Source organism: Schistocerca gregaria, chromosome X (genome assembly GCF_023897955.1).
Source record: "Schistocerca gregaria isolate iqSchGreg1 chromosome X, iqSchGreg1.2, whole genome shotgun sequence".
NCBI lineage: Eukaryota > Metazoa > Arthropoda > Insecta > Orthoptera > Acrididae > Schistocerca > Schistocerca gregaria.
In genome coordinates, this window is record NC_064931.1 from 148,843,230 (window position 1) to 148,868,877 (window position 25,648).

Sequence of the window (25,648 nt, forward strand, 5' to 3'; positions counted from 1 at the left end):
GTATACAATGTTTGAAGTAGTATGATTAGGGACATGAACAAAGAGCTCCTTTGCTTCACTATCACAAGAGAGAACCACATTGAGATGCCCATGCGAAAACCAACTATCACAAAAGTCCATGCCTGCAACGTGCAGCACCTAGCCTTGTGCTGTGTTCATGATCACAGTATAACATGACCTCACCAAGAACTGTGCACATTTAAAGCAAAACGGTAAATTGTTGGAAATGAGCGAGATTTGGGGATGAAAAATCACTTCCCATCAAAATTTCCATTTATATTATGATACATTGGAGAGAAGTAACTTCAAGCCTTTGTGAGTGAAGGGTTCTTGGGAGCAATACAACGCATGATGCTCTTGTTCGAAGTTATGTTGCGTCTCGCTTTCAGTAGTAGTTTCCACAGTGCAAGTTAAAGTGTGCCATTTTCAAGCCTCAGTAAGTCTTGCTTGAAGGTCTTCATTGGGTTCTTGAGAGTGCAAAGTCCCTAGTGTTTTAACTGTTCCGGTTTTGTCAGAAAGACTCAACTTTTTCTTTACGTAGAGCGAGCAGCCATATAAATCACAAAGCAAACTTAATACATTTGTTTTTCCTAACAAAGGGTATAAATAAAACCTATCGAAAGAAGCTGTTGGGGGTTGATATTTGCAATTATAGACACTCTGACAATATTAGTTATACATGACTTGTATATTCCATGATGTATGTTCCTTTATGTGAAATAAATCATATTGGAATCACTGTGCTGTGTGTCCGTAATATACTGATGCCGAAACTTTGTACAAATGAAGATTTCCTACAATATTTCAGCAGTTAATGATGTACTTCACACTGCAAGAAATGAGACAACATTGAACCACATCACAAGAGAAGTCCATTCCAATGTAATACAATCACTTAAACTGCTTGCTTCAACACAATATTTGCAGCATGATTCAGGAAGTTTGCTTTGCAAATCTGAAACTTTTGATCTGAGTAGCTAATTTGGTAACAAAAGTTTGTTTCATTTTATTTGTGTGCATAATGTCTGTCCTACATGTAAGCGATTCACATATGCACTCATAAACAATTTTGCGTTAGCCATCTTTAGTAAGACATAATGCTGGACAAATTCGAAAAACAGCTAGTAAATTTCAAAAGAAAGCGAGCTGTGGAGAGAACTAATGCTGTGCAATTTTGTACAACTGTTGGTGGACTTGCTACAAAAAGCCCGTTTGATGATTTTCAACACTACAGCGAATGTCTTGAAGACACTTTAGAGAAGCTTGTTTAATTAGCTAACACTATTCATTATTTTCTCTGTGACTATGAATATTACACACATGTGCCAAGCTGTGAGGAATGTATAGACAAGCTAAACACGGTGTACAGAAGCCTAGAAGCCTTAATTACAAGCTTTCAGCCTTAACGTCACAGATGAATATCATGTCACCTACAGTGTCCACGCATCCCGTTATATTTCGCTTTGTCAAGATGCCAGCAATTAAACTTGAGCCGTTTTGTGAATATGTCAAAAATGTGGACTCGCTTTTGGGAATAGTTCGAATCAATCATTGCTAAACACCCATCAGTTTCTATAGAAAACAAATGTTTTCCTACGAGCGTATCTGTCAGGCAAACCGAAGCTGGTAGTAGATGGAATACCTGTAACAGCTAAGATGTACGAAGGAACAAAGAAAATTTTATTGAACCGTATGAGCCCCGGGCGGAAGGATATTTCCACGACTATTTGCACACACATAATTGCCCATAAATAGTTCATTGATCGTCGCGCCCCCTTTCCACTACTGTTGGTTGATGCCCTCTAATGGATGGTGGCCACACCTACTATTTGTTGTCAACTGTGGTACTTGCTGGTAAACACTCTTGTGTCGGCCAGACTTCACAGTGGAGTTGACAACCTGCATCGCTGGTCTGTCTGCGGTGTTGCCGCTGTAGTAGACGCCTGTCGTGACAGCAGCAACTTTCTTAGGGCAAATTGATGTATCCTCAGCAAATTTTACTTACTTTCAGACAACCTGAGTTTGGATCAGTGGACCTGGAGGACCAAGCATACTTACACGCTATGTTTTGGATAGCGGCAGTCAGTCAAGTTTCATTTCCAAGTTCCTCATTGATGAATTAGGTTTAAGAACTATAGAACTCTGTGACCTATCTGTCAGCACTTTTGAAATGTCATCCGCAACTTCAGGGTGTTGTAGAGTCATCGAATTCAGGCTAAAGGGAATCTGGACAAATTCCTAGACTTCTGCAGCTTTACTTGACAGTGCATACTCATTTGCTGTGCACCCAACTGTACCTTTCAATAAAAGAAAACTAGTGTGCATGCGGGGACCTTTCATTCTAGGTTGGATTCTTAGCGGGAACAAATCCTGCACCACGACAAACTTTGTGATTGCAAACTACATCAGTTTGGAGATGGTGACAACAACGGATGATATTCTATGATCTTTCTGGAATCTAGAAATAATGGTAATCACAGAAGACCAGATGAGAACCCTGAATCCGAAGGAATTCGCCTTATTACAAGATTTCTCAAAATCCTAATGCACTGAAGACAAAAGAAGAAAACCCAGTGTTATGGTGCCTCATAATCTTCAGCAAACTGAGAAGAGATTTATTGCAGTGGAGAAGACATTTACAAATTACAGCACCCAGGAACACATTTATGAGGTGCAAATGATAGTCCACATCAAAAAGAGACGTGGAAATCATCGTTTCTGAACAAACATTCTGTGAGAGATTTTATCTGCCGCATCATGCAGTAAACAAAGAAAAGTCAAGTGTCATCAAATGGAGGATTGTGTTCGATGGTTTGTCACACGAGAAGAATGCACATTATCGAGCACACTGGACTGGTATATTGGAGGACGATGGTTCAAATCTGCATCCGGCCATCCGGATTTACGTTTTCAGTGATTCCCTGATCCACCCCAGGCAAATGCCGGGATAGTTCCTATGAAAGGGCACGGCCGATTTCCTTCCCCATGTGCGAAACATTCCGAGCTTGTGCTCGATGTCAGTGGTATGTTAAATCTAATCTTTCTCCCGCCCTTCCTTTAAGAATACACACTCATTAAATGACACTTTAGAAATTGGTCCTGATTTACACCCTGATATTCTTTCAATATTACTGAGATTCCGTCTGTATCCATTAGTCTTAATTGCTGGTGTAAAGTAAGCATTTCCACAGTTAGTTCTTTTCAGGAAAGACAGAGTATTTTTGATACAAAGTAATCGTAGATCAATAATGAAACTATATTAGATCTGACGAAGTTACTACATACTGCTTCACCCAGCTACATTTCAGTTTTACTTGCAGCCCATTTCTTCTTGCAGCCATCCTGGAAGAACTTCCTACAATGCACAAAACAAATATTCCTTGAGCTGACTTGTATGTTGAAAATAACATTTAGCAGGCTAATTCTGTAGTGGGTGCTGAAAATGACAATGCCACGATTTACTTGTATTATGAGCTTACATGGGACTATCCAAGAGGATGTCGTTATCAGGAGAAAGAAAACTGGCGTTCTACGGATCGGAGCGTGGAATGTCAGATCACTTAATCGGGCAGGTAGGTTACAAAATTTAAGAAGGGAAATGGATAGGTTAAAGTTATAGTGGGAATTAGTGAAGTTTGTTGCAGGAGGAACAAGACTTCTGGTCAGGTGACTACAGGGTTATAAACACACAATCAAATAGGGGTAATGCAGGAGTAGGTTTAATAATGAATAGGAAAATAGGAATGCGGGTAAGCTACTACAAACAGCACAGTGAACGCATTATTGTGGCCAAGATAGATACGAAGCCCACACTACAGTAGTACAAGTTTATATGCCAACTAACTTTGCAGATGACGAAGAAACTGAAGAAATTTACAATGAAATAAAAGAAATTATTCAGATAGTGAAGGGTGATGAAAATTTAATAGTCATGGGTGACTGGAATTCGGTAGTAGGAAAAGGGAGAGAAGGAAATGTAGTAGGTGAATATGGATTGGGGGAGAGAAATGAAAGAGGAAGCCGCCTGGTAGAATTTTGCACAGAGCACAACTTAATCATAGCTAACATTTGGTTTAAGAACCATGGAAGAAGGCTGTATACATGGAAGAACCCTGGAGATACTAAAAGGTATCAGATAGATTATATAATGGTAAGACAGAGATTTAGGAACCAGGTTTTAAATTGTAAGACATTTCCAGGGGCAGATGTGGACTCTGACCACAATCTATTGGTTATGACCTGTAGATTAAAACTGAAGAAACTGCAAAAAGGTGGGAATTTAAGGAGATGGGACCTGGATAAACTGAGTAAACCAGAGGTTGTACAGAGTTTCAGGGAGAGTGTAAGGGAACAAATGGCAGGAATGGGGGAAAGAAATACAGTAGAAGAAGAATGGTAGCTTTGAGGGATGAAGTAGTGAAGGCATCAGAGGATCAAGTAGGTAAAAAGACGAGGGCTAGTAGAAATCCTTGGGTAACAGAAGAAATATTGAATTTAATTGATGAAAGGAGAAAATATAAAAATGCAGTAAATGAAGCACGCAAAAACGAATACAAACATCTTAAAAATGAGATCGACAGGAAGTGCAAAATGGCTAAGCAGGCATGGCTAGAGGACAAATGTAAGGATGTAGAGGCTTATCTCACTAGGGGTCAGATAGATACTGCCTACAGGAAAATGAAAGAGACCTTTTGGAGAAAAGAGAGCTACTTGTATGAATATCAAGAGCTCAGATGGGAACCCAGTTCTAAGCAAAGAAGGGAAAGCAGAAAGGTGGAAGGAGTATATAGAGGGTCTATACAAGGGCGATGTACTTGAGGACAATATTATGGAATTGGAAGAGGATGTAGATGAAGATGAAATGGGAGATACGATACTGCGTGAAGAGTTTGACTGAGCACTGAAAGACCAGAGTCGAAACAAGGCCCCCGGAGTAGACAACATTCCATTGGAACTACTATCGGCCCTGGGAGAGCCAGTCCTGACAAAACTCTACCATCTGGTGAGCAAGTTGTGTGAAACAGGCGAAATACCTTCAGATTTCAAGAAGAATATAATAATTCCAATCCCAAAGAAAGTAGGTGTTGACAGGTGTGAAAATTACCGAACAATCAGTTTAATAAGCCGTAGCTGCTAAATACTAGCACGAATACTTTACAGACGAATGGAAAAACAAGTAGAAGCCGACCTCGGGGAAGTTCAGTTTAGATTCCGTAGAAATGTTGGAACATGTGAGGCAATACTGACCCTACGACTTATTTTAGAAGAAAGATTAAGGAAAGGCAAACCTATGTTTCTAGCATTTGTAGACTTAGAGAAATCTTTTGACAATGTTGACTGGAATACTCTCTTTCAAATTCTAAAGGTGGCAGAGGTAAAATACAGGGAGCGAAAGGCTATTTACAATTTGTACAGAAACCAAATGGCAGTTACAAGAGTCGAGGGACATGAAAGGGAAGCAGTTGCTGGGAAAGGAGTAAGACAGGGTTGTAGCCTCTCCCCAATGTTATTCAATCCGTATATTGAGCAAGCAATAAAGGAAACAAAAGAAAAATTTGGAGTAGGTATTAAAATCCATGGAGAAGAAATAAAAACTTTGAGGTTCGCCGATGACATTGTAATTCTGTCAGAGACAGCAAAGGACTTGGAAGAGCAGTTGAACGGAATGGATAGTGTCTTGAAAGGAGGATATAAGATGAACATCAACAAAAGCAAAACGAGGATAATGGAATGTAGTCGAATTAAGTCGGATGATGCTGAGGGCATTAGATTAGGAAATGAGACAATTAAAGTAGTAAAGGAGTTTTGCTATTTGGGGAGCAAAATAACTGATGATGGTCGAAGTAGAGAGGATATAAAATGTAGACTGGCAATGGCAAGGAAAGTATTTCTGAAGAAGAGAAATTTGTTAACATCGAGTATAGATTTAAGTGTCGGGAAGTTTTTGCTGAAAGTATTCGTATGGAGTGTAGCCATGTATGGAAGTGAAACATGGATGATAAATAGTTTGGACAAAAAGAGAATAGAAGCTTTCGAAATGGGGTGTTACAGAGGAATGCTGAAGATTAGATGGGTGGATCACATAACTAATGAGGAGGTACTGAATAGGATTGGGGAGAAGTGAAGTTTGTGGCACAACTTGACCAGAAGAAGGGATCGGTTTTTAGGACATGTTCTGAGGCATCAAGGGATCACCAATTTAGTATTGGAGGGTAAAAATCATAGAGGGAGACCAAGAGATGAATACACTAAGCAGATTCAAAAGGATGTAGGTTGCAGTAGGTACTGGCAGATGAAGAGGCTTGCACAGAATAGAGTGACATGGAGAGCTGCATCAAACCAGTCTCAGGACTGAAGACCACACCAACAACAACAACAACAATGGGACATATCAGCCTGCCAGTGGCAAAGTGGGCCACAAATTCAAGCCCACTGATTGAAATCAGTGGTGCTCTGGTGAGGAAAACACGGCTGATCTGATCTCCAGATGTAACACAGAACAACTACTTCAGCACACTGCTGTATGGTTCCAGGGGGCTGCTTGGTGAATGAAGAATCGACCACTTTGGCCATAATTTATGCCGAAAAATGATCATTCCATGCCAGACAAGAAGAAATCAACAGATCAAGTCTTCATGGTAAAAACACCACTCCTAATTTTAACAGCTATGTGGTGTAGCATTAAATTTTAGGCCAGTTATGCAATGGGCTACTGACACCTCCACATTTCCTTGGAGGTGACTGACTCACAACACTACCCATAGGTCTGGAACTGCCAGTTAGAAAGAATTTGTCTAAGGAGTTTAAATGACAGCATAAGATGGTAGGATACTTTTGGAACAGATAGAAGAAAGAGCACCTGATTCTGCTCGAAAACTCCAATGAAGCTCATCAACTGAGGACATGTCCAGGAAGGCTCCAGCAGAGCGATGCCATTCTTCTACAGAAGGATGTTTGTCCATGACACTTGTGGGGGAAGGCACAGATTGTAGATCTTCATGAGGGAAGACATGGGAAGATACGAACTGTAACCTGACAAACTTCTGAAGGGTCCATAATCTCATGTCTCATTCAACTGGTCATTCCTCTAAAAGTTTACTGGGTGGGGAGTGTGTTGAGGGTTGATAAAGTAATTATAGACACTCCGACAAGATGTGTTCTGCGTTTCTGCAGAAGCAGAACTGACACAGTGTCATAGATATTGCCAATCCCTTCTGTTGTAGAGTGAGTTTAGATTCTCTGCCATACATCAAGATTAGTGCCTCCCCTCATTTCAAACGAAGAAAAGAGTACAATGAGCAACACACAATATGTAGCAAAGCTGAGTATACAAAGTATTCTGTAACAGCTCCACACAAATGGTTGCTGAGTTTGGCATTGCTGTAAACAAAGCTGATCAGTCCCAGTCTCTGTTGGTATCTTACACAACCCTAGTTCAAAACACCTGACAATTAAACCTCCCACGGTAAACAACCTTCAAACATCAGCTAGCAGACATACATACATTCATTTCCCCCTCCCAAGCTAGTAGGTGCCATGGCTGAGTCCTATGTTGCCATACAGAGAGAGTATCTTACAGGAACCATTCAGCATCCACAACTGACATGGCACCAAAGCATAACTAACGAGCATAGCGATACGTCGTTGCATTCATGCAAAGGTGTGCTTTTTATTTTGCACACACATTCTTATCCACATTATCTTTACAAGTTGAGCTTCAACAGTTCTTTTTCATTTGTCAGTAACTGAAAATTGGTTACTTTTGTGTACAGAACATAAAGATATTTCTAACTATATCTGATAAACGAGTTCATCCAGATACAATTCACTGTGTATATTGTATATTAGCTAATTTTGCATTTTTGCATTGTGAAGCAAAATTTGTATCTAATCTTTTATCACAAATCCATATTTTTTTCATGTTCCTAGCAGTGAGCATGTAGTGTGGCAGTAGTAAGTTGTGTGCTAAAAACAAGGGGTTTTTGGCTTAACTGCCTAGATCATGAGAATGTTACAAACATTTATCCAAAACACTCCCAGCAGTTTAGATGGGCCACTGGTCAGTATTAATATCCAACCCCAAAGAGACCTTATGGAGCTGTTCCACTTTAGAAGGCTCCCAATATCAGAAACGGCAGTAATAGTAACAGTCTACGAGGTGATACAGAAAAAAAAAGAATTATTTTTGAAAGCTATATATTTTCAAATCGTTAATAAAATGACCTACTCCTCTTCAAAATACTCCCCGTTAAAACTAACATGTTTGTCCCACTGGCGCTTCCACTGTTTGAAACATTTTTTGTAGTCAACTTTACAAATGACTGCCACCTCCTCCCTCACTTTTTTCTCGATTTCTTCAGCGTTTTCAAATTGGTATCCTTTCATATCCATTTTCATGTGTGGAAGGAAGAAACAGTCACTCAGAGCCAGGCTAGGCGAGTAAGGTGCTTTGGGACAACGGAACCATGCCATTTGTAGCTAAAAACTGTCCAACAGGTGTGTTGTCATGGTGGAAGAACGAATCTCCTGTCTGCCACAAATGAAGTCTCTTGAATAACACTGTTGCACAATCTGTTTTTAAAAAAAGGCTTGCTTGATGGTCTGACCTGGGGGAACAAACTCTGAATGAACTATGCCCTTGTCATCAAAAAAGCAAATTGGTATTGTTATTGTTTTGATGTTCAGTCAGAGCTCGAGGAACAAACTTTTGACAGCAACCTTTTTCATTCCCAAATCTTCTGTTAAAATTCGATGAACCGAGCTCCAAGATAACCCACTAATCTGACAGTTCTCTGAGCACAGGCTCTCGAATTTGTTCAATATTTTTGTCGAGTCAGGCAATTGATGGATGTCCAGAACGAGGTTTGTTACCAATCGACATGTCTCCATCTTTAAATTGAACAAACCACTTATACACTTGAATTTTTCCCATAGTGTCACCTGGGTAAGCTGTCTTCAACATCAAAACATTTTCGGCAGCATTTTTACTGAGTAGAAAGCAGAATCTGTATTTATAGGCTGTGTAACAACACCCTAATCGTCAAGGCAGTGAAAGGTATGCAAGTAAACACATTGGGAAGTACTAAATCTCGTAGAGAATTAGCTGTAGACAGTGAGTTACACAGAGTGTCAAACTGCTGTAAAGGAGTTGTAACCTGCTGGGATGTCACTAATATTTGATGCCCAAGGACTACAAGTATAGGAAAGTGAAGGTGTCACAGAAGTAAAAGAATTTCATGAAAAGGGAAAGGGGTGAATTTGGAAGACACCATAGTTTAGACACTAGGCTTACTAAGGCTGCTCAAGTACAGAGCAGCAGGCTTTATCTGCCTTAAAACAAGGTACAGTGTTAGGTATGTAGAGTCTAATTTTAGGTGTCCAACTTCTGTCACACAGCTGTGGTTTGCTAAGAACATAATATCTGCAGATGAAGCAGTTCAGGCACTCAATACACTGTCTCACTCCTGTGCATCAGTTACTCTGAAACAATGTAATGTGGAATAAAGTGTGTCCATTATTCACAAATGGAAGAAAATTACAGGTCATACAGGTTATGTAATGAATCTCTTACTTTGAGGTAAAGAAGGTATAAAAAGGCCACACAGCCACCTACTTTTGTGGAGTCACTCACCTCAGCAGTGAAGCAGCCTGTACCAGAGACTAGCGACATTGACAGCTCAACAGAACACAACATGCACCTGTAAGTGTAGCTGCAACCTTGCATCACTGATTAAACGAACAGGCATGCATACAGCACAGACATTGGCAGTGCATAATACATTTTGGAAAAAAGTAATAATACTCTCTCACTGCAGAGAGAATAATAGAACTAAAAGAAATGTTTTTGTTAAGGCAGCCTTACCAGCAACCACAGAATCCAAGTTTGGCATGAAAAAACAATCGGTCAAAAAGATCAGGTCCAAAACCATCAGCCCATCCAATCTTGGTCCTGTTTGATAAGACAGACGATGGCCATGCTTACAGTGGTAAGGACATTGATAACTGCCAGAGGAACTGGCAGCACGTCCCTCAAGCACCCTCCCCCCCCCCCCCCCCCCTTCTTCCTTTCCTGCCACTGCAAATCCCCAAACACAGAGGAATGACAAGTGTAAATAAAGAGGAAAAACCACACCACTAAGCTCCTGTCCTACAGCAGAACATAAACAGGTTCAGAACATGTGCTGGAAGTGAAACTCCTAGTGCAGGGAGGTCCCCCTGTGTTTGCAAAAAACACATTATAAATCTACTGATGCCTCTCTGCTTCACTGCAAGGGTGACCTTCCTGCAAAAAGGACCAGGGGAGGGCTAGTTTTGTTTGTCAGTAACACATTCCACTTCTCTGCTATATTCTGGTTACTGACCTGCAAGCAGTTGCTTTTGAAACTGATGTCAGTTAAAGGATTGCCTTCCACCCCAACAGACATTGGATTACGAGGCTCTCTCATAATACAACTCCGCCAGTTGTATCCTATACACGGAAACTTCAGTTAACATAATCTTATATAAGGTTCTTCCACTACTTACCCAGCAATTGAGTTTTAGAGAGCTTCAAGAATTTTAGGAGCTCTCTGTTCTCAACATGAGCAATCACACATATCACCAATGTTAGCTGGGTCATTCTCAGCCATTTACCAGATAAAGCAAATCCTAAAAGGAACCCATGATAAGTAAAGCAAACTGGACACTATACTGCCTTCTGACTGTTTTTTTGAGCACGGAGGTATTGATGGACCATATCACAAGTAAACAACATCACTATTGATTTATCCATCCCAAAATCCTCAGGTCATATTAGGAGGCAGCCACTAACGTTGAATGATGAGTGGTGCTCAGCAGTCTGGCTCGATCATGCAGCTCTGTAACAGATTAAATACTGATCAACAGCAGAAAACTATGCAACCTTCTGGGTAGTGAGGGCCGAAGCTCCGATTTACAGTTCCAAAGAGCAAAAAAATTATTGCAAGTGTCTCTGGACCCTTCCACTTGTTCTGCAGAAGTTTGGGAAGCCATCAGTAAAATTTATGGTGAATGCAGACGGCCACCTGCAGCAACGATGCTGCAGCAGTGGTGTCTCCAAACAACACTGATGACCATTGCCAAGATAGTGACAGGGCACATTGCAGTGGCTGCTGCCACTGTGAGCCAGGATGCAGCATTCCACTGCTACTGTGCAAACATGGAGAGGGGTGGATTGGACTTCATATCCGACAAAATACCCTTTCTCCATGTGGGAAATGGATTTGCCACTATTTCAGGCTTCTGATACGGCTCCTTATCCCCAATCACATCCAGTACAGCATGCTGTGAAACCTGTAAACAGAATCAATGTAAATCCTCCTAGAATGCTTTAATTCAGTATGACAGACAGGGTAATTTCACACACCATGAAAGGAGGCCATTTTGACGTGTGTGTTAAAACCAGGGAAGGACCAAATGTATTCCAGCAGTTAGAGCATTATTCCATTAATGAGTTGTGTAGGAGAAACACAGAAGTGAATGGTCAGACGTTTTCTAGTCCAGACATTAGAGATCAGGCATTTCTTTAGGTGCTCTCTGAGTAGGGTCAGGTGGTGTCTATGCACTATCAACAATTTGACCTTGCTAGAGGAAGCTATATGGTAGGCTTTCCTACATAAGCAGCATCATATAGGGCTATTTTTTGAGATAAATAAGAAATACAAAACTGCTTGGGGGCATAATATTGTAAGACAGCTCCATTAATGAGGCTTCTGTGGGCATGTATCCACATTTTTGTATTCATTCATTCATTCATTCATTCATTCATTCATTCATTCATTCATTCATTCATTCATTCATTCCTTTGTGTAAATACCTTTTTTAAGTACCTAGTTGAAGTGCTGTTTAATTATTTTGAGTAGGCTAATGATTTTTCAGAGGGAAGTTTTTTGTTATCCTCTTTGTCATAGCCATAAACTGCATAATGTCTACAATTGGGGTCCTATGCATTGCTCCTTATGAGGATGAGTTTGCAGATTTTTTCCCAGCCCTGAAACAGCAATTCGTTTGTTACAGTTCGTTGTTAGAAGTTGGAGGAGTGGACAATGGAGATAGGTTTTAAATTTTCATCAGATAAGTGTATGCATGTTAATATTAATTGCTCTTGTTGCATTTTTTATTCACCCAACTTACAAATGAGGGGTGTCATTCTAAAGATTCAGTGAAAATTATGGGCCCCACAGTTTATTCAAAACTGTCAGTTTTACCACACCTGAAAATACTGAACATCTTAAAGTGTCTTAGCCACAGGGCTTGGTGAGCTGACAAAGTGCATGTGCACTAGTTCTGTATGGCTTTTCAGAGGCTCCAACTAGACTGACTATAGGTACATAGTACTGTATTTACCCAAGTTAAGATGACCCTGGATGTAAGACAACCCTTCACCACCCCCCTTTTTAAGAGGCTCCTTGAGAAAAATTTGTTTTTAACATATTCTGACTAATCAAAATTACAAACTGTTTTATTGACATAGAGTACATGCCAAAAAGTTAACATTATACCTACTCTAAACTTGCATGATTTATTGATTATGTACATTTTTCTAATAGTTGGAGAAATAAAATAAATGAAAAGAAATAATTTATATTAATTTTCAGGCCATTTTCTTCTCCACCCTCTTTGCTTACCAACCCTGTAGTCTGTGATATGACTATTTTTGATGATGATGTTTCTTCCAAATATGTTGGTATTCCTGAGGCTTCCATTGCAGCAGGACCTTAGAACAGAACCAAATACATAAATAAAAGATCACAAATATGATTCAGTCCCATTCTCGAAGTTTCGCTCATCCCACTATCTAGCAGCGTCTCCATGATGGGTCTTACTGCTGTAATTTATTCTTGCAATAACAATTACTGTCAGTAGAGTATGATTTATTTTCTTTGTTAGACATTCATTTTGGATTAATTTTCCTTCTTGTTTCAACGGAATGTCACCACCATGTTCTCAAGCTGACTAAAAGCTGGTAACATTTTAACCCGGTATTCTAATACGTGAACAGCGACTGAATTTCTCATTTGTAACTCACTTTGTAACAATTTACTGTCTCTCATTACCAAATAAAATATTGGTCTGGGTTTTGAATCAACTAATGTCTTCTGAAGGATAAGATTTCCATTTTTCAATGTCACCTGTACTTAAAAAGTAGCATTAATATTTTACATGGTATTCATACATGTATGAGAACAGTTATTGCAAACCTGTTTAATTATAGCAAAAGTTTGTAAGGTGGTAGAATTTAATGCTATTTCCTCTTGTGTTCCACAAAATTGTCCAATTGTAATCAGAGCAATAGACTGTTGTAGTGGCCAGTTCTTAGTTTCTCACGTATGTCTGCACTCGCGCCACATTAGTCAGTGTCAAATGATTGTTGGAGAAACATCGATACTGTATCGAGCAGTTCAGCATGTCAGAAAATCTCGATCCTGTTGGAATGTGAGTATCGTTTGCTGAACCCCACCCTTCCAAATTCTTCAAAATAAATCTGCATTACCTCAATAGCCAAAGCTTCCGCTCTAAATGTAAGACGACCCCTATAAATGTAAGTCTGTTCCTGTGTACTGCACTAAACAATGTAAAAATGTTTACCTCAGCAGCAGAAGTTGTCTATGAATATAAAATGACGAATTTGGGGAAAAAACCTCATCTTACAATTGCGTGAATAACGTATATGGACCATTGAGACCTGAGTACCTCAAGATCATTGATGCTATCAACTATGGGGGGTCAGGCTGGCCACAGGTACTTACAGGACCAACTCCACACCCTGTCTGTGTGCTGAGGCTGGGGAGCTGCCACTTACTCCATCTGGGTACAGCTCCTCATATTGCATCAGGTGTGGAAGGTCCTCACTGTTCCAAATTCACCAGTTCCCACCAATCTCTCCCTTCCCTTCCCTTCCTAAAATCTGAGCCTAATTTTTTCTCCCTTTCAAAATGGAATCTACTTGATTTGCCATCTTGGCATCTTGAAAAATATTTTTAAAAAGGTCTGATAAAGCAACCCTAAATTCCAAATGCAATAGAGAGTATTAGCTTCCCCTCATACTCTTAAGCTTTCATGTTGTGAACAGGTTCTAGCGGAGCAGACTACTTTTCAGCCACGTACATAATTTTGCTTTGGACATTGTACTTGATGCTCATATCTTTCTGAAGATGTAATTAATTGTTCATTCATAATTAATGCAATTTAGCAACTCCTTCTTTCTGTATATTATAATAGTGAAACTCTGATTAATGGTACTTACTATTTTGAATATTAATATTATGTGTTTGAAAACTTTTTATACAGCATGTCACAGCCACAGTGGCCACAGGCACAATATCACGTGTCCCAAATGCCTGAGCAGCCGCCTCGTTCACCACACCAGAGCAGGACAAGCCCAGTTGCTGTCCCTGTTTCCAGCCGCTTCAGACAGAGAAATGATTCTAGCAGCTCACTCAGTACTGGAAGGTAACAGGCAAACTTTGAATTCCCTCCCCCCCTAATGCATTAAGTTGATGACTATCATGAAGTAGAGTATTTAAATAACGATTCATAACATGCATAATTAGGACCTTGTTTTATCTGCTGTACACAAGTGCCTTAAAACACAGAATGAATCAAGTGCATTGTTTTGATTCATACGTTATGCGTAATTTCTAAGTGAGTGGGTTTCTGTAAGCAACAGTGAAGTGACAAAGCAGATGAACAACACTTTTGTTTTGTTTACTTATTTCATGATTTCCCTTTAACAGAATTGTAGTATTGATTTAGGAGCCTATTCCGGTTATCGTCCCTAGTGTGTAGTAATTATGAACCTCCATTGCTTTAGGTTTATTTGGGTGTTGTTAAACCATTCATATTATCATGTGGGCAGGTATACCACAGTTGACACTAACATGTACTCCACAAAAAGGTAATGTGCTAACAATGAGTAATTAATTAACAGGGCATTTGGTGCTTCTGTGAATTTATGTTGGACTGTGAAAAGAGAAGAGTGAGATTTTTACATTTATCGTATACTTAACATTCAGAAAGACTTAACAAAACATCATAAAAATACTGATATACACAAAAGTCTTAAAAAACAAATGCTTTTAACATAAATTTGTACTTTCTCTCACCCGACATAGCTACAAAATGAGACATTTACTTCAAAATTAAAACTACCTAAGTAAATGCTCAACACGGCATATTTAAATGAGTTCTGTGTTCAGTCAGTGTAAAAGCTTCCTGCTGAGTATATATTACATCACCATTGTGAGCCATTAAGCTATTAATACAATCATAATGACGTTGTCTTCTCAGATTTGCATGCAACATGTCTATTAGTGGAATAATGCCTACTATAACAGTGGCGGGCAACTGTATAATGATATGAAGATTCAGAATCTATTAAAGTCGATAAAAGAAGTTTGCTATATATAGAGAGATATTCGACAACTGAAAAATGGTACTTTAATACCTTATTTACTTATTTAATGTTTCAGTATCACCATTATGTCATACTTAAGATATAGTTATTAACGGATTCAGACAACAATCATAAATGCAAGTAAACTTTATTGATTTGGAAAAGAATTATCTGAACACTGCTTATAGAAAAAGAAATTCACGATGATTAAGTTTGATGCCATTTCCAGTGTCACTATCATTTCTGCACCGTACACGTGAAGCAACACGAGTTGTTTCTGAATCACCTCTTGAAATATAGCATTTTCTCTCAACTGATATGTTTTCGAGAATCTTCTCCTCGACATAAAATCACTTGTCAATATCTTTTGAAGATGCTTTAATCAGCCAGAACATTATGACCACCTACTGAGCTCTGGTGCCATTTTCGATCAATCGCATCACAGATGTGTTCGAACGGGTCCAGATCTGGTGAGTTGGGGGGAGGGGGAGGGCAGCACATCTGTTGGAATTCACCACCGTATTCCTAGAACCACTCCATTCAACTCCTGGCTTGTGACATGGTCCATTATTTTGTTGAAAAATGCCACTTCCATTGGCAAAAAATGATCATCATGAGGAGGTGTACGTGACCTGCAACCAGTGTACAAAAATCCTTTACCATAATGGTGCCTTGCACAAGTTCCACTGAACCCATGGATGACCATGTGAATGTTCTCCTGAGCATAATGGAGCCGACACCAGCTTTTCTCCATCCCGCAGTATAGGTGTTAAGGAGCTGTTTCTCTGGAAGAATACAGATTCACGCCCTCCCATCAGATTCATCAGTCCACGCAATGCTCTGCCACTGTGCCAACATCCAGTGCCAGTGGTCACGTGGCCATTTCAGTTGTAGTTGCTGATGTTGTGTTGTTAACATTGGCACATGCAGGGTCATCGGCAGTGGAGGCAATCGTTAAATGTTCGGTGTACTGTGTGTTCAGACGCACTTTTACTCTGCAGCATTAAAGTTGATGTTAGTTCCACCACAGTTAGATGCCCGTGCTGTTTCACCAGTCTGCCTAACCTGTGACATCCGACATCTGCAGTTAGGTGTGGCTGCCCAGTCCCATGATGTCATGACATGGTTTCATCTTGGTTGTGCAGTTTCCGCAGTGCTTGTGCCAAGTCTCTGGACCATCACAATCTGCCCTCCGTCAGACTTAGATAGATCGCGCACCTTCCCCTTCTACACACAGACAGCATGCACCCTGATACTACGTGCACCATGTGTGTGTTTGTGACTAGCAGTCATTCCTCACAAGGTAATGTTGCTATTGCCAGGACAGGTTTATATTGATAGTAGGTCAGTGGTGGTAATATTCTGGCTGATCAATGCATGTCTAGAAACAGCTTACACTGAAACAGCTTATACTGAAAAACATGTGAATCATAATGTGAGGAAACAGTTTGCGGATGAGGGCATAGAATATGGTCAGAATGCTAATTTTGCGAAGGCAATATGGCATGTTGTGCTATGCCCTCAGTGTACTATGACCTAAGTAAAAATGGAGGCTGGTAGCATATTCTTTGGTATTCAGATGTAGCTGTCCACATTTAAATGCTTAAAATTTATACTGTAGTCATTGACTTTGGGGAACAAAGAGCCACTGACTTGTCAGTGGTTAATTTAAAACAGTGTCGAAGGCATCTAAGACATGATTGTGAAGTAATACTTTGTGTAAGAAATTCGTGGAATGCTTATAAGGGGTGGTTTAGTTGGAGTTGTGGTAGAGTAGTTGGGATAATGAATGACTCTTTGAAGACTGGCTCAGTGTAAGGTTTGTATAGTACAAATAGTGAGGTTGGCAAACAAAATCAAACTCTCAGTTCATTGTGAGTAAAAGAAAGTGAGTGCACTTTGGTAAACATCTGTAAGGCTAAAAGTGAGCTCTTCCAATAATACAGACAATCTAACATGAGGGAGGGCATACAGGGTCAGATTTGTAAGTCTATAGTGTAGCTGGCTCTTTGTGTTCTGGGTAGTCTCAAGTTCAAGTGTGTGTTAGTAGTTTAAGAATTAACTGAAACTAGATTTTCATGAGGAAGTGTGGATTGCTGCATGGTGTGTTATGTAGTTTGACATAGTGGGAAAGAAATAATTGTTAAGGAAGATAGAGTTGGATGGATATTTTTTAAAGATATATTTGGTCTGCTGTAGTAATTTTATTGAATAAATAATAGCTTTTGAAATTTAAGAGCCACTCACAGACAGGTGTGAAACTGATCACTAAGTTGCTGCTGCTTCTGTGGCATATCTTCTTGTGTCAATATATAAGTTATCAACTGATTGATGCTGATAGGTTATTATACAATTACAATATAAGTAACTTTATTATAGAATTTCATAATCAAATGGCAATAAAGATAACATGATTTGCAGGTTATGACTTTTTTTTATATGAGGGCATTTGAAAATTATTTACAGTAGTAGTTTTTTTGTACCTTATTTATTAATGAACAGTGAATCAGTATACTTGGGATCTCTCAGTATACTCCCCACCAATATCAGTACACTGCTGCCACCTTCCTGACAATTCCGTTATTGCATCATGGAGCCATTGTTAGGGGGTACTATGCACACACTCGTGGACAGCTGCATGCAGCTCTTTGTTGTTGCAAAACCTCTTATCCCACAGTGTGTCTTTCATTTTGTTGAGGAAACCGTAATCAGATGGAGCGAGATCCGGGTGTCATATTACTCCCTGCTGTTGATAGTTGTTCATTGTGGAAGCCAGTCCATCAGCAATATGCGACAAATGTCCAAAGACGAAGATCGTCTGTTGACCTGTCGATAGAGCAGCACAAAATTTCTTGGGCCAGGGACTCCTGGCGGTTTCTGTTGCATAGATTAGGCTTTCTTCTCAGGTGTATGGTAGTGATACCATGAGTTGTCACCAGTCACTAGTTTACCAAACAATTTATATCTTCATTCTTCATTACAGTAATCGATTACAGACTTCAATTATATTCTCCTTTTGGACCTCTGTCAAGTGTCATAGAACCTAATGTGCACACTTCTTTCGTACCCAAATCATCATTAATAATGCAGTGCAGACTTGTGCGACCGCGGTATGTTTATCATTTCAGTTCATCAAAAGTTATACATCTATCAGCCATAATAAATTGAAACACAACCTCAGTGTTCCCCAGAGTCCGCAATGTTGACAGACAACAAGTACTCACATTGTTGTATGCAAACTTCATTCCACTACTTCCACTAGTGGACCCTGCGATCCGGTTGTAAATAGCCTTTTACGTAGGAGCTTCTTGACAACACTCCTCAGTTAAACGTTTATGAATATCCACTTCCTTCCACAAAAATGATGCTGTCCATCTTTGTCCATGACAGTTGCCTTCAATCTTGTCCACAGCTTTGCCTACTTAACAACAAACAAGTATTAGCCTTCCACTATGAAACTGTTTACAGATGCCATCTAGTGCCTGCATGGTCTACTAGAATCACTTTGTCATACTATGAGAGGATGTTGCCATAGTTGGAGCTTATTCGTAAAACAGCAAACCAGCATTATTTGCGTAGTTCTCTATCTGTGAGGTGCATAAGTAGCAAAAGGTTGTTACTTTGAATACTGATGCGGATGGCTATTGCATTCTCAGAAATCCTGTACTTACTCGTCCCCTGTAGTAAAACTGGCTATAAGTATATGAAGTGCACCAGGCCCTTGTACCTTGCAAACACAGGAGTCCATATAACTAGGTAGACAAAATCATCCAGGATTTTTCCATTGCTTGATTTAGGTAGACAGTTTTTGTTAGGTTGCTATATTATACTGTGGCAACGGCAAAATTTGCCTCATAAAATAGGCACATTCCTTGTGTTGGTCATTACGTTGAATGGATGTTGTTATTCCATTTAAATGTCCTCTGGACATGTCTGAAACTGTATTTATATAAATTGAATACTGAGTGCTGTAGACAAAAGGCCCTAGTTGATCCTTTGTTCCTTGACATCTGGAATGCATTAGATACAGTTCCTCACCACCATTTAGTGAACAAAATGAGAGCTTACAAAATATCAGACCTGATTTGAGAGTGAATTCAGAACTACTTAGTAAATAGAATTCAACACAATGTTAATAGTACTAAATTGACAGATGTAAAGGTAATTTCTTGAGTAGCCCCAAAAGTGTGTTATCAAGCTCTTACTGTTTATAGTATCTATAAATGATCTAATGGATAATATTGGACGCTTCCTGAGGTGATATCTATCAGAAGGTTGTAATGCCAGAAGGTCATAGCAAAATGAAGGATGAGAGCAGGGGAGAAATGATTGATGCAGTGACTTGTAGTCAGCAGCCATGAATATAAACCAACAGAATGTATTGCATATAAATAGGTTAATTAGACAATCATGATTTGATTACCCTGTTGACAAAATACTGCCAGAAACAGTTACAACCATAAAATACTTAGGAGTAACCATACAAAACTACCTGAAATTGAATGACGACATAAAACTGACTGTAGGAAAAGTCGATGACAGGCAGAGATTTGTTAGAAGAATCTTAACACATTTTGTAGACAAAGCCGAAGCATAGCTCGGGCCACAACTTGGTGTTAGAAAGACCACACCAGCGTATAGGTTGGGCCGCGATTTTCTCAATGTGTCATCCATCTATCTCTCTCTCAAACACTGGATTTGTTTCATATGAGAACAATGTATGGATGCATCACTATCTACCACTTGACTTGTGCTGCGTTCTGTTGTCAATTTGTGGAATTATTTGAAAGAAACATTAGCAAATGTAAGAGCTGCTGTTGCGAATGGTTTGGCCAATATGAATGCATTGACGTAATTTCATCCGTGTACAATTCTGCTACAGGTACATCATGTTTGTTGAGTGAGCAAGAAATTTTCGAAGTCCTAGATGAAGAAATTGTTCAGTAACTCACCTTGCACTTCTTTTTAAGATATATAATCATTATTTTATTGTTTGTAATCTCTCAAAGAACTAAAGTAAATATGAAAAATAAAACCTGAAGCTTGATCTTTTTTTAATATGTATTACTCTTGAAGATACATAGATTACATATGTGCCGGTAATGCTTTAAATAACAGCATAAATGGCTAACTTACTTGCCCTGATATTCTTGTAAGTGGTCGGTTTCCAAAATTTAATTCCATTATGAAAGAAGAGGCTTCCAAAACATTTACTTGACCAAGTCTTGAGTATTACTCATCAGTCTGGGACCCTCACAAAGTTGAACTAATAGAAGAGGTAGAGAGGCTCCAATGAAGAACAGCATGTTTTGTTACAGAGTCTTCTAGTAAGCTTGGGAGATTTACAGGAATGCTCAACAAACCCATGACGTAGCTGATACAATAGAGTCTTTTTGTACCACAGAGAGCTTTACTGTCGAAAGTTTAAAGGCAACCATTCCCAGAAGTTGGACAAAATATTACTTTCATGTATGCCTCTCGAAATAACTAGGAGGAGAAAATTGAAGTTCATTTGGAGTTTTATATAAATTCGGTCTTCCAGTGCACTGTTAGTGAATGGAACAAAGGATGTAGAAATGATGATCGTACCAGAAGTTCCCTATGCCACACATCATAAGGTAATTTGCAGGATATAAATATAGGAAAGGTAAATGATAGCTGATGATTCATTGAATGGGTTCTGAGATTGTCTGTCTTCTAAGTTATATATAATTTTCATCTACACTGAAGTGCCAAAGAAACTGGTATAGGCAGGCGTATTCAGATACAGAGATATGTAAACAGGCAGAATACGGTGCTGTGACTGCAATGCCTGTAAGACAACAAGAGTCTGGCATAGTTGTTAAATTGGTTACTGCTGCTACAATGGCAGGTTATCAAGATTTAAGTGAGTTTGAACATGTTGTTACAGTCGGTGCATGAGCGATGAGACACAATATCTCCGAGGTAGCGATGAAGTGAGGATTTTCCTATACAATCATTTCATGAGTGTACCATGAATATCAGGAATCTGGTGAAACATTTAATCTCTGACATTGCTGTGGCCGGAAAAAGATCCTGCAAGAACAGGACCAGTGACGTCTGAAGAGAATCATTCAATGCGACAGAAGCGTAACCCTTCCGCAAATTGCTGCAGATTTCAATGCTGGGCCATCAACAAGTGTCAGTATGCGAACCATTCAACAAAACATCTTTGATGTGGGCTTTCGGAGCCAAAGGCCCACTCATGTACCCTTAATTACTGCACGACACAAAGCGTTGCGCCTCGCCTGTGCCCATCAACACTGACATTGGACTGTTGATGACTGGAATCATGTTGCCTGGACGGACAAGTCTTACTTCAAATTGTATCGAGCAGATGGACGTGTACAGTTATGGAGACAACCTCGTGAACCCGTGGACCTTGCACGTCAGTAGGGGGGACTGTTCAAGCTGGTGGAGAGACTGAAATGGAGTTTGACGTGTGCAGTTGGAGTGATATGGGCCACTTGATACATCTAGATATGACTGTGACAGGTGATATGTATGTAAACATCCTGTCTGATCACCTGCATCCATTGATGTCTATCATGCATTCTGACGGACTTGGACAATTCCAGCAGGACAATGTGCCACCCCACGTCTGGAATTGCTACATAGTGGCTCGAGGAACACTCTTCTGAGTTTAAATGCTTCTGCTGGCCATCAAACTCTCCGGACATGAACCTTATTGAGCATGTCTGGGATGCCTTGCAACGTGCTGTTCAGAAGAGATCTCCACTCCCTCATACTCTTACACATTTATGGACAGCCCTGCAGGATTCATGGTGTCAATTCCCTCCAGCACTCCTTCCCACATTAGTCGAGTCCATGCCATGCCATGCCATGCCATGTCGTGTTGCAGCACTTCTGGATGCTCGTGGGGGCTCTACACGATATTAGGCTGGTGTACCAGTTTCTTTGTCTCTTCGGTGTATTATTGTTTCTCTTCCTTCTTTGACTGCGACCTCCTATGGACCACACGAAGTAACTTCCTCATGATGCTTTCTTTCCAGATTTTTGGTCTTTCGAAAATTTCCTTATGCTTTCACCATGTTCTTTTCTTCTTTAATCTGTCCATATAGTGATAAAGTTTCTAACCTTTCCCTGCAAACCTCTGAACTTAAGTTTTGTTTTGAAATGTTGACCTGTCTAGAATTTCTGCCTCCCCTTATATATATATTATTAAAAACAAAGATTCAAAGACTTACCAAGATGGAAAGCGCCGGTAGACAAGCACAATAAAATAACACACAAACACACACACAAAATTAGATTGAGAGTGTTAGACTATATTTGTGATAAAGACTCCCTTACTTATTTAATTACCTGTCACAACTACAAGCCAAATGTGCTGTAATTGTTAGTATATATGTAATAGAATAATTTTAATAGTAGGACTGAAATAATTACAATAAGACTAAACAATGTACAGTCCATATCCAAAAGTAATGCAAATTGACAGTCACTGAATGGTCACTGAATGAATAGAAAAATAAAACCCACATCCTTTCATCTTTCCTTTTCCTTCCCTCTTTCCTGACGAAGCAACCGCCGGTTGCGAAAGCTCGTAATTTTGTGTGTGTGTTTGTGTGTTATTTTATTGTGCCTGTCTACCGGCGCTTTCTTGCTTTGTAAGTCTTGGAATCTTTGTTTTTAATCTCCCTGAACCAACTGTTTTACATCTGGAGATTTTTGTCAAAGGTCAAACATTTTTTGTGTCAGTCTTTCCAGGCTGATTCAAAGCAAGTGATCATAAAAGAAATTCTCCTTTTCCTGAGAGCATTAGATAGTTTTTTAGTCTGGATGCAGATTTTTCCATTACCACTTCTTGTCCATGTACTCTTAACTTTTCGTGGACTGAGTGTTTTGTGTAGTAGCTTCCTTTCATGTTTCTCCAATTCCTCAGTTTCTCCCTATCTGTTGAGTACTAAACATTCCAGAAAGGCACTTGATCTTTATGATTGTGTTGTAGTGTTGCAGATAAGTTTTTTTCTGAAAGTGATTTCTTATTGTATATTTTCTTTGTTAAATGATAAACCATTTTCATTTCCTGTACTGTATTTTTGTTTGCTTCTTTATACCATTTGGCAGTGTTATTTCCCCTCAGTACTTAAATTTATTCACGCTGCTGAAGGAAGGAAGATGGGAAGATTGGGATTTAATGTCCCATGGCTGTAAAAGTCATTAGAGATGGAGCATAAACTTCGAAAGATTCAAGGATATGGAAGGAAATTGTCTGTGCTCTTTCAAAAGAGCCTTCTTAGCATTTGCAAGGAGTGATGTAAGAAAATCACAGAAAACCTAAATCAGGCTGGTTGGATGTGGATTTAAACAGTCATCCTCCCAAGTGCGAGTCAGTTGAGCTAACCACTGCACCGCCTCGCTCAGTCGCCCTCTCTCTGTTGATTCTTACTTATCTTGTGCTTATAAATTTTTGGAGCATTTTTAAAGTATGTTATGAATTCAGTCTTCTCGAAAGAAATTTGTAATCCAACCTTTTCTGCTGTTGCTTCCAACAGGTTGATTATCTCAGTTTTTGTATTAATTGTTTTGGAAAATATTGCTAAATCATTACAGAGGCTAGGCTACTGAGTTTTATGTTAGACTTTTTAAATCCCAGTCTTATTTCTCGGATTCCTTTTCTCTTGATGTCTAAGATACAGTTCCCTAATTACCTTTTCCAAAATGCAATTGAAGATCAGTGGGGTTGAAGGCCATCATCTTGCTTACACAAATTATTATTTCAGACAGTTCCAAAATTTCTCCATGAAATTTTCTTTTGGACTTCTATTTCTGTCATTGTTTCTGTGATTGAGCCAAAGTTTTCATTGTCTGTTCCAATTTATTCTAGTGTATTGAAGAGTGTTTCTCTATCTATGGATTCATAGGCTTTCTTGATGACTGCAAAGGTGATGCCAAGAATTTTGCCTCTTGGACAGCCGGCCGCGGTGGCCGTGCGGTTCTGGTGCTACAGTCCGGAACCGCGGGACTGCTACGGTCGCAGGTTCGAATCCTGCCTCGGGCATGGGTGTGTGTGATGTCCTTAGGTTAGTTAGGTTTAAGTAGTTCTAAGTTATAGGGGACTTATGACCTAAGATGTTGAGTCCCATAGTGCTCAGAGCCATTTGAACCTCTTGGACAGTAGCTCCTTATGATTAGTTTCACATTCAGAAACTGTTCTTCACAGTATTGACCATATCTAACTAAATCCCGTTTGGTATTCACCGAAGTGATAGTTGAATTGCTACTCCAAATAATTTTGAGGGACATTGGATAGGATTATGTATGTAACAGCTACCAAAGAAGTTCCTCTACAGTTGTTGTTCACAACTGTCTTATTTCATTTCTTGTGTAAACGGGGGAATGACAGTCCATTTCCATTCCTGAGGATATTTTCATTCTGTCATTAAAACTACAAGAAAATGCATGGTTTTGATTCTTTTTCCTTCCACTTCACTTCCAGCATCATCAGTGGGCTGTAATTAAAGATATTTACAAACTGACTTTTTTAAAGTTTGAATGTGTATTATATTCAACACAAGATATAAAGAACACATTGGAGCATTGAAATACAGTACAAACCATTCAGCATTTGCAAATCATCTAAAACAAGAATACCACATACCAAGCATTATTGAAAAAGATATGAACATTGTAAGAATCAGTAAAGCCCGACACCTCCTCCCTTTCCAAGAAAATTTTCACATACAGAAAGCATTAACACAAAATAAACAGCTGCTCAATGACCAAATAAATAGTGTAAACAAGACACCATATAAAATAATTGAGAGAAAATCACTTCTTGCTCGTCACCTTTTCCTCCAACTCACTCTCCATCACATTAATATACATTTATGCCCCCTCGCTATTGCTTCTCCCTCCCCAACTTAATAAAGGAAATATCCATCATTATTCCTTCCTTACTCGTACATGGTATATAAATACACAGCAACATAAGTAAATGGAAATCACATTACACCTAACTAAAAAAGTATAGGTCAAAGATATCCTAGTGCCAATGTTATGTTGTCAATACTACAAAACGCAATATTCACTTAGAAGCATAAAAATAAACAGTTAACAGTGGTGTGCGAAAAAGTGTGCTGGATAAAATTTAAGAAATGCATAGTTCTGCAGAGTGCTGAAAAATTAGACTAAAAGTATCAGTGTCTAATGAAGAAAGATACCAAAGATGTACTAGCAGGCAGAATTTCC

General features: G+C 39.3%; 1 protein-coding gene across 1 annotated transcript in view; it reads left to right on the plus strand.

Annotated features, from left to right (window-relative positions):
* Positions 1-25,648, plus strand: part of LOC126298153 (myotubularin-related protein 14) — a 148,499-nt gene that overhangs the window by 80,632 nt on the left and 42,219 nt on the right. Inside the window, exon 7 of the mRNA XM_049989463.1 lies at positions 14,308-14,469. Coding sequence (XP_049845420.1) covers positions 14,308-14,469 — 162 coding nt within the window. The remainder of the gene's footprint in view (positions 1-14,307; positions 14,470-25,648) is intronic.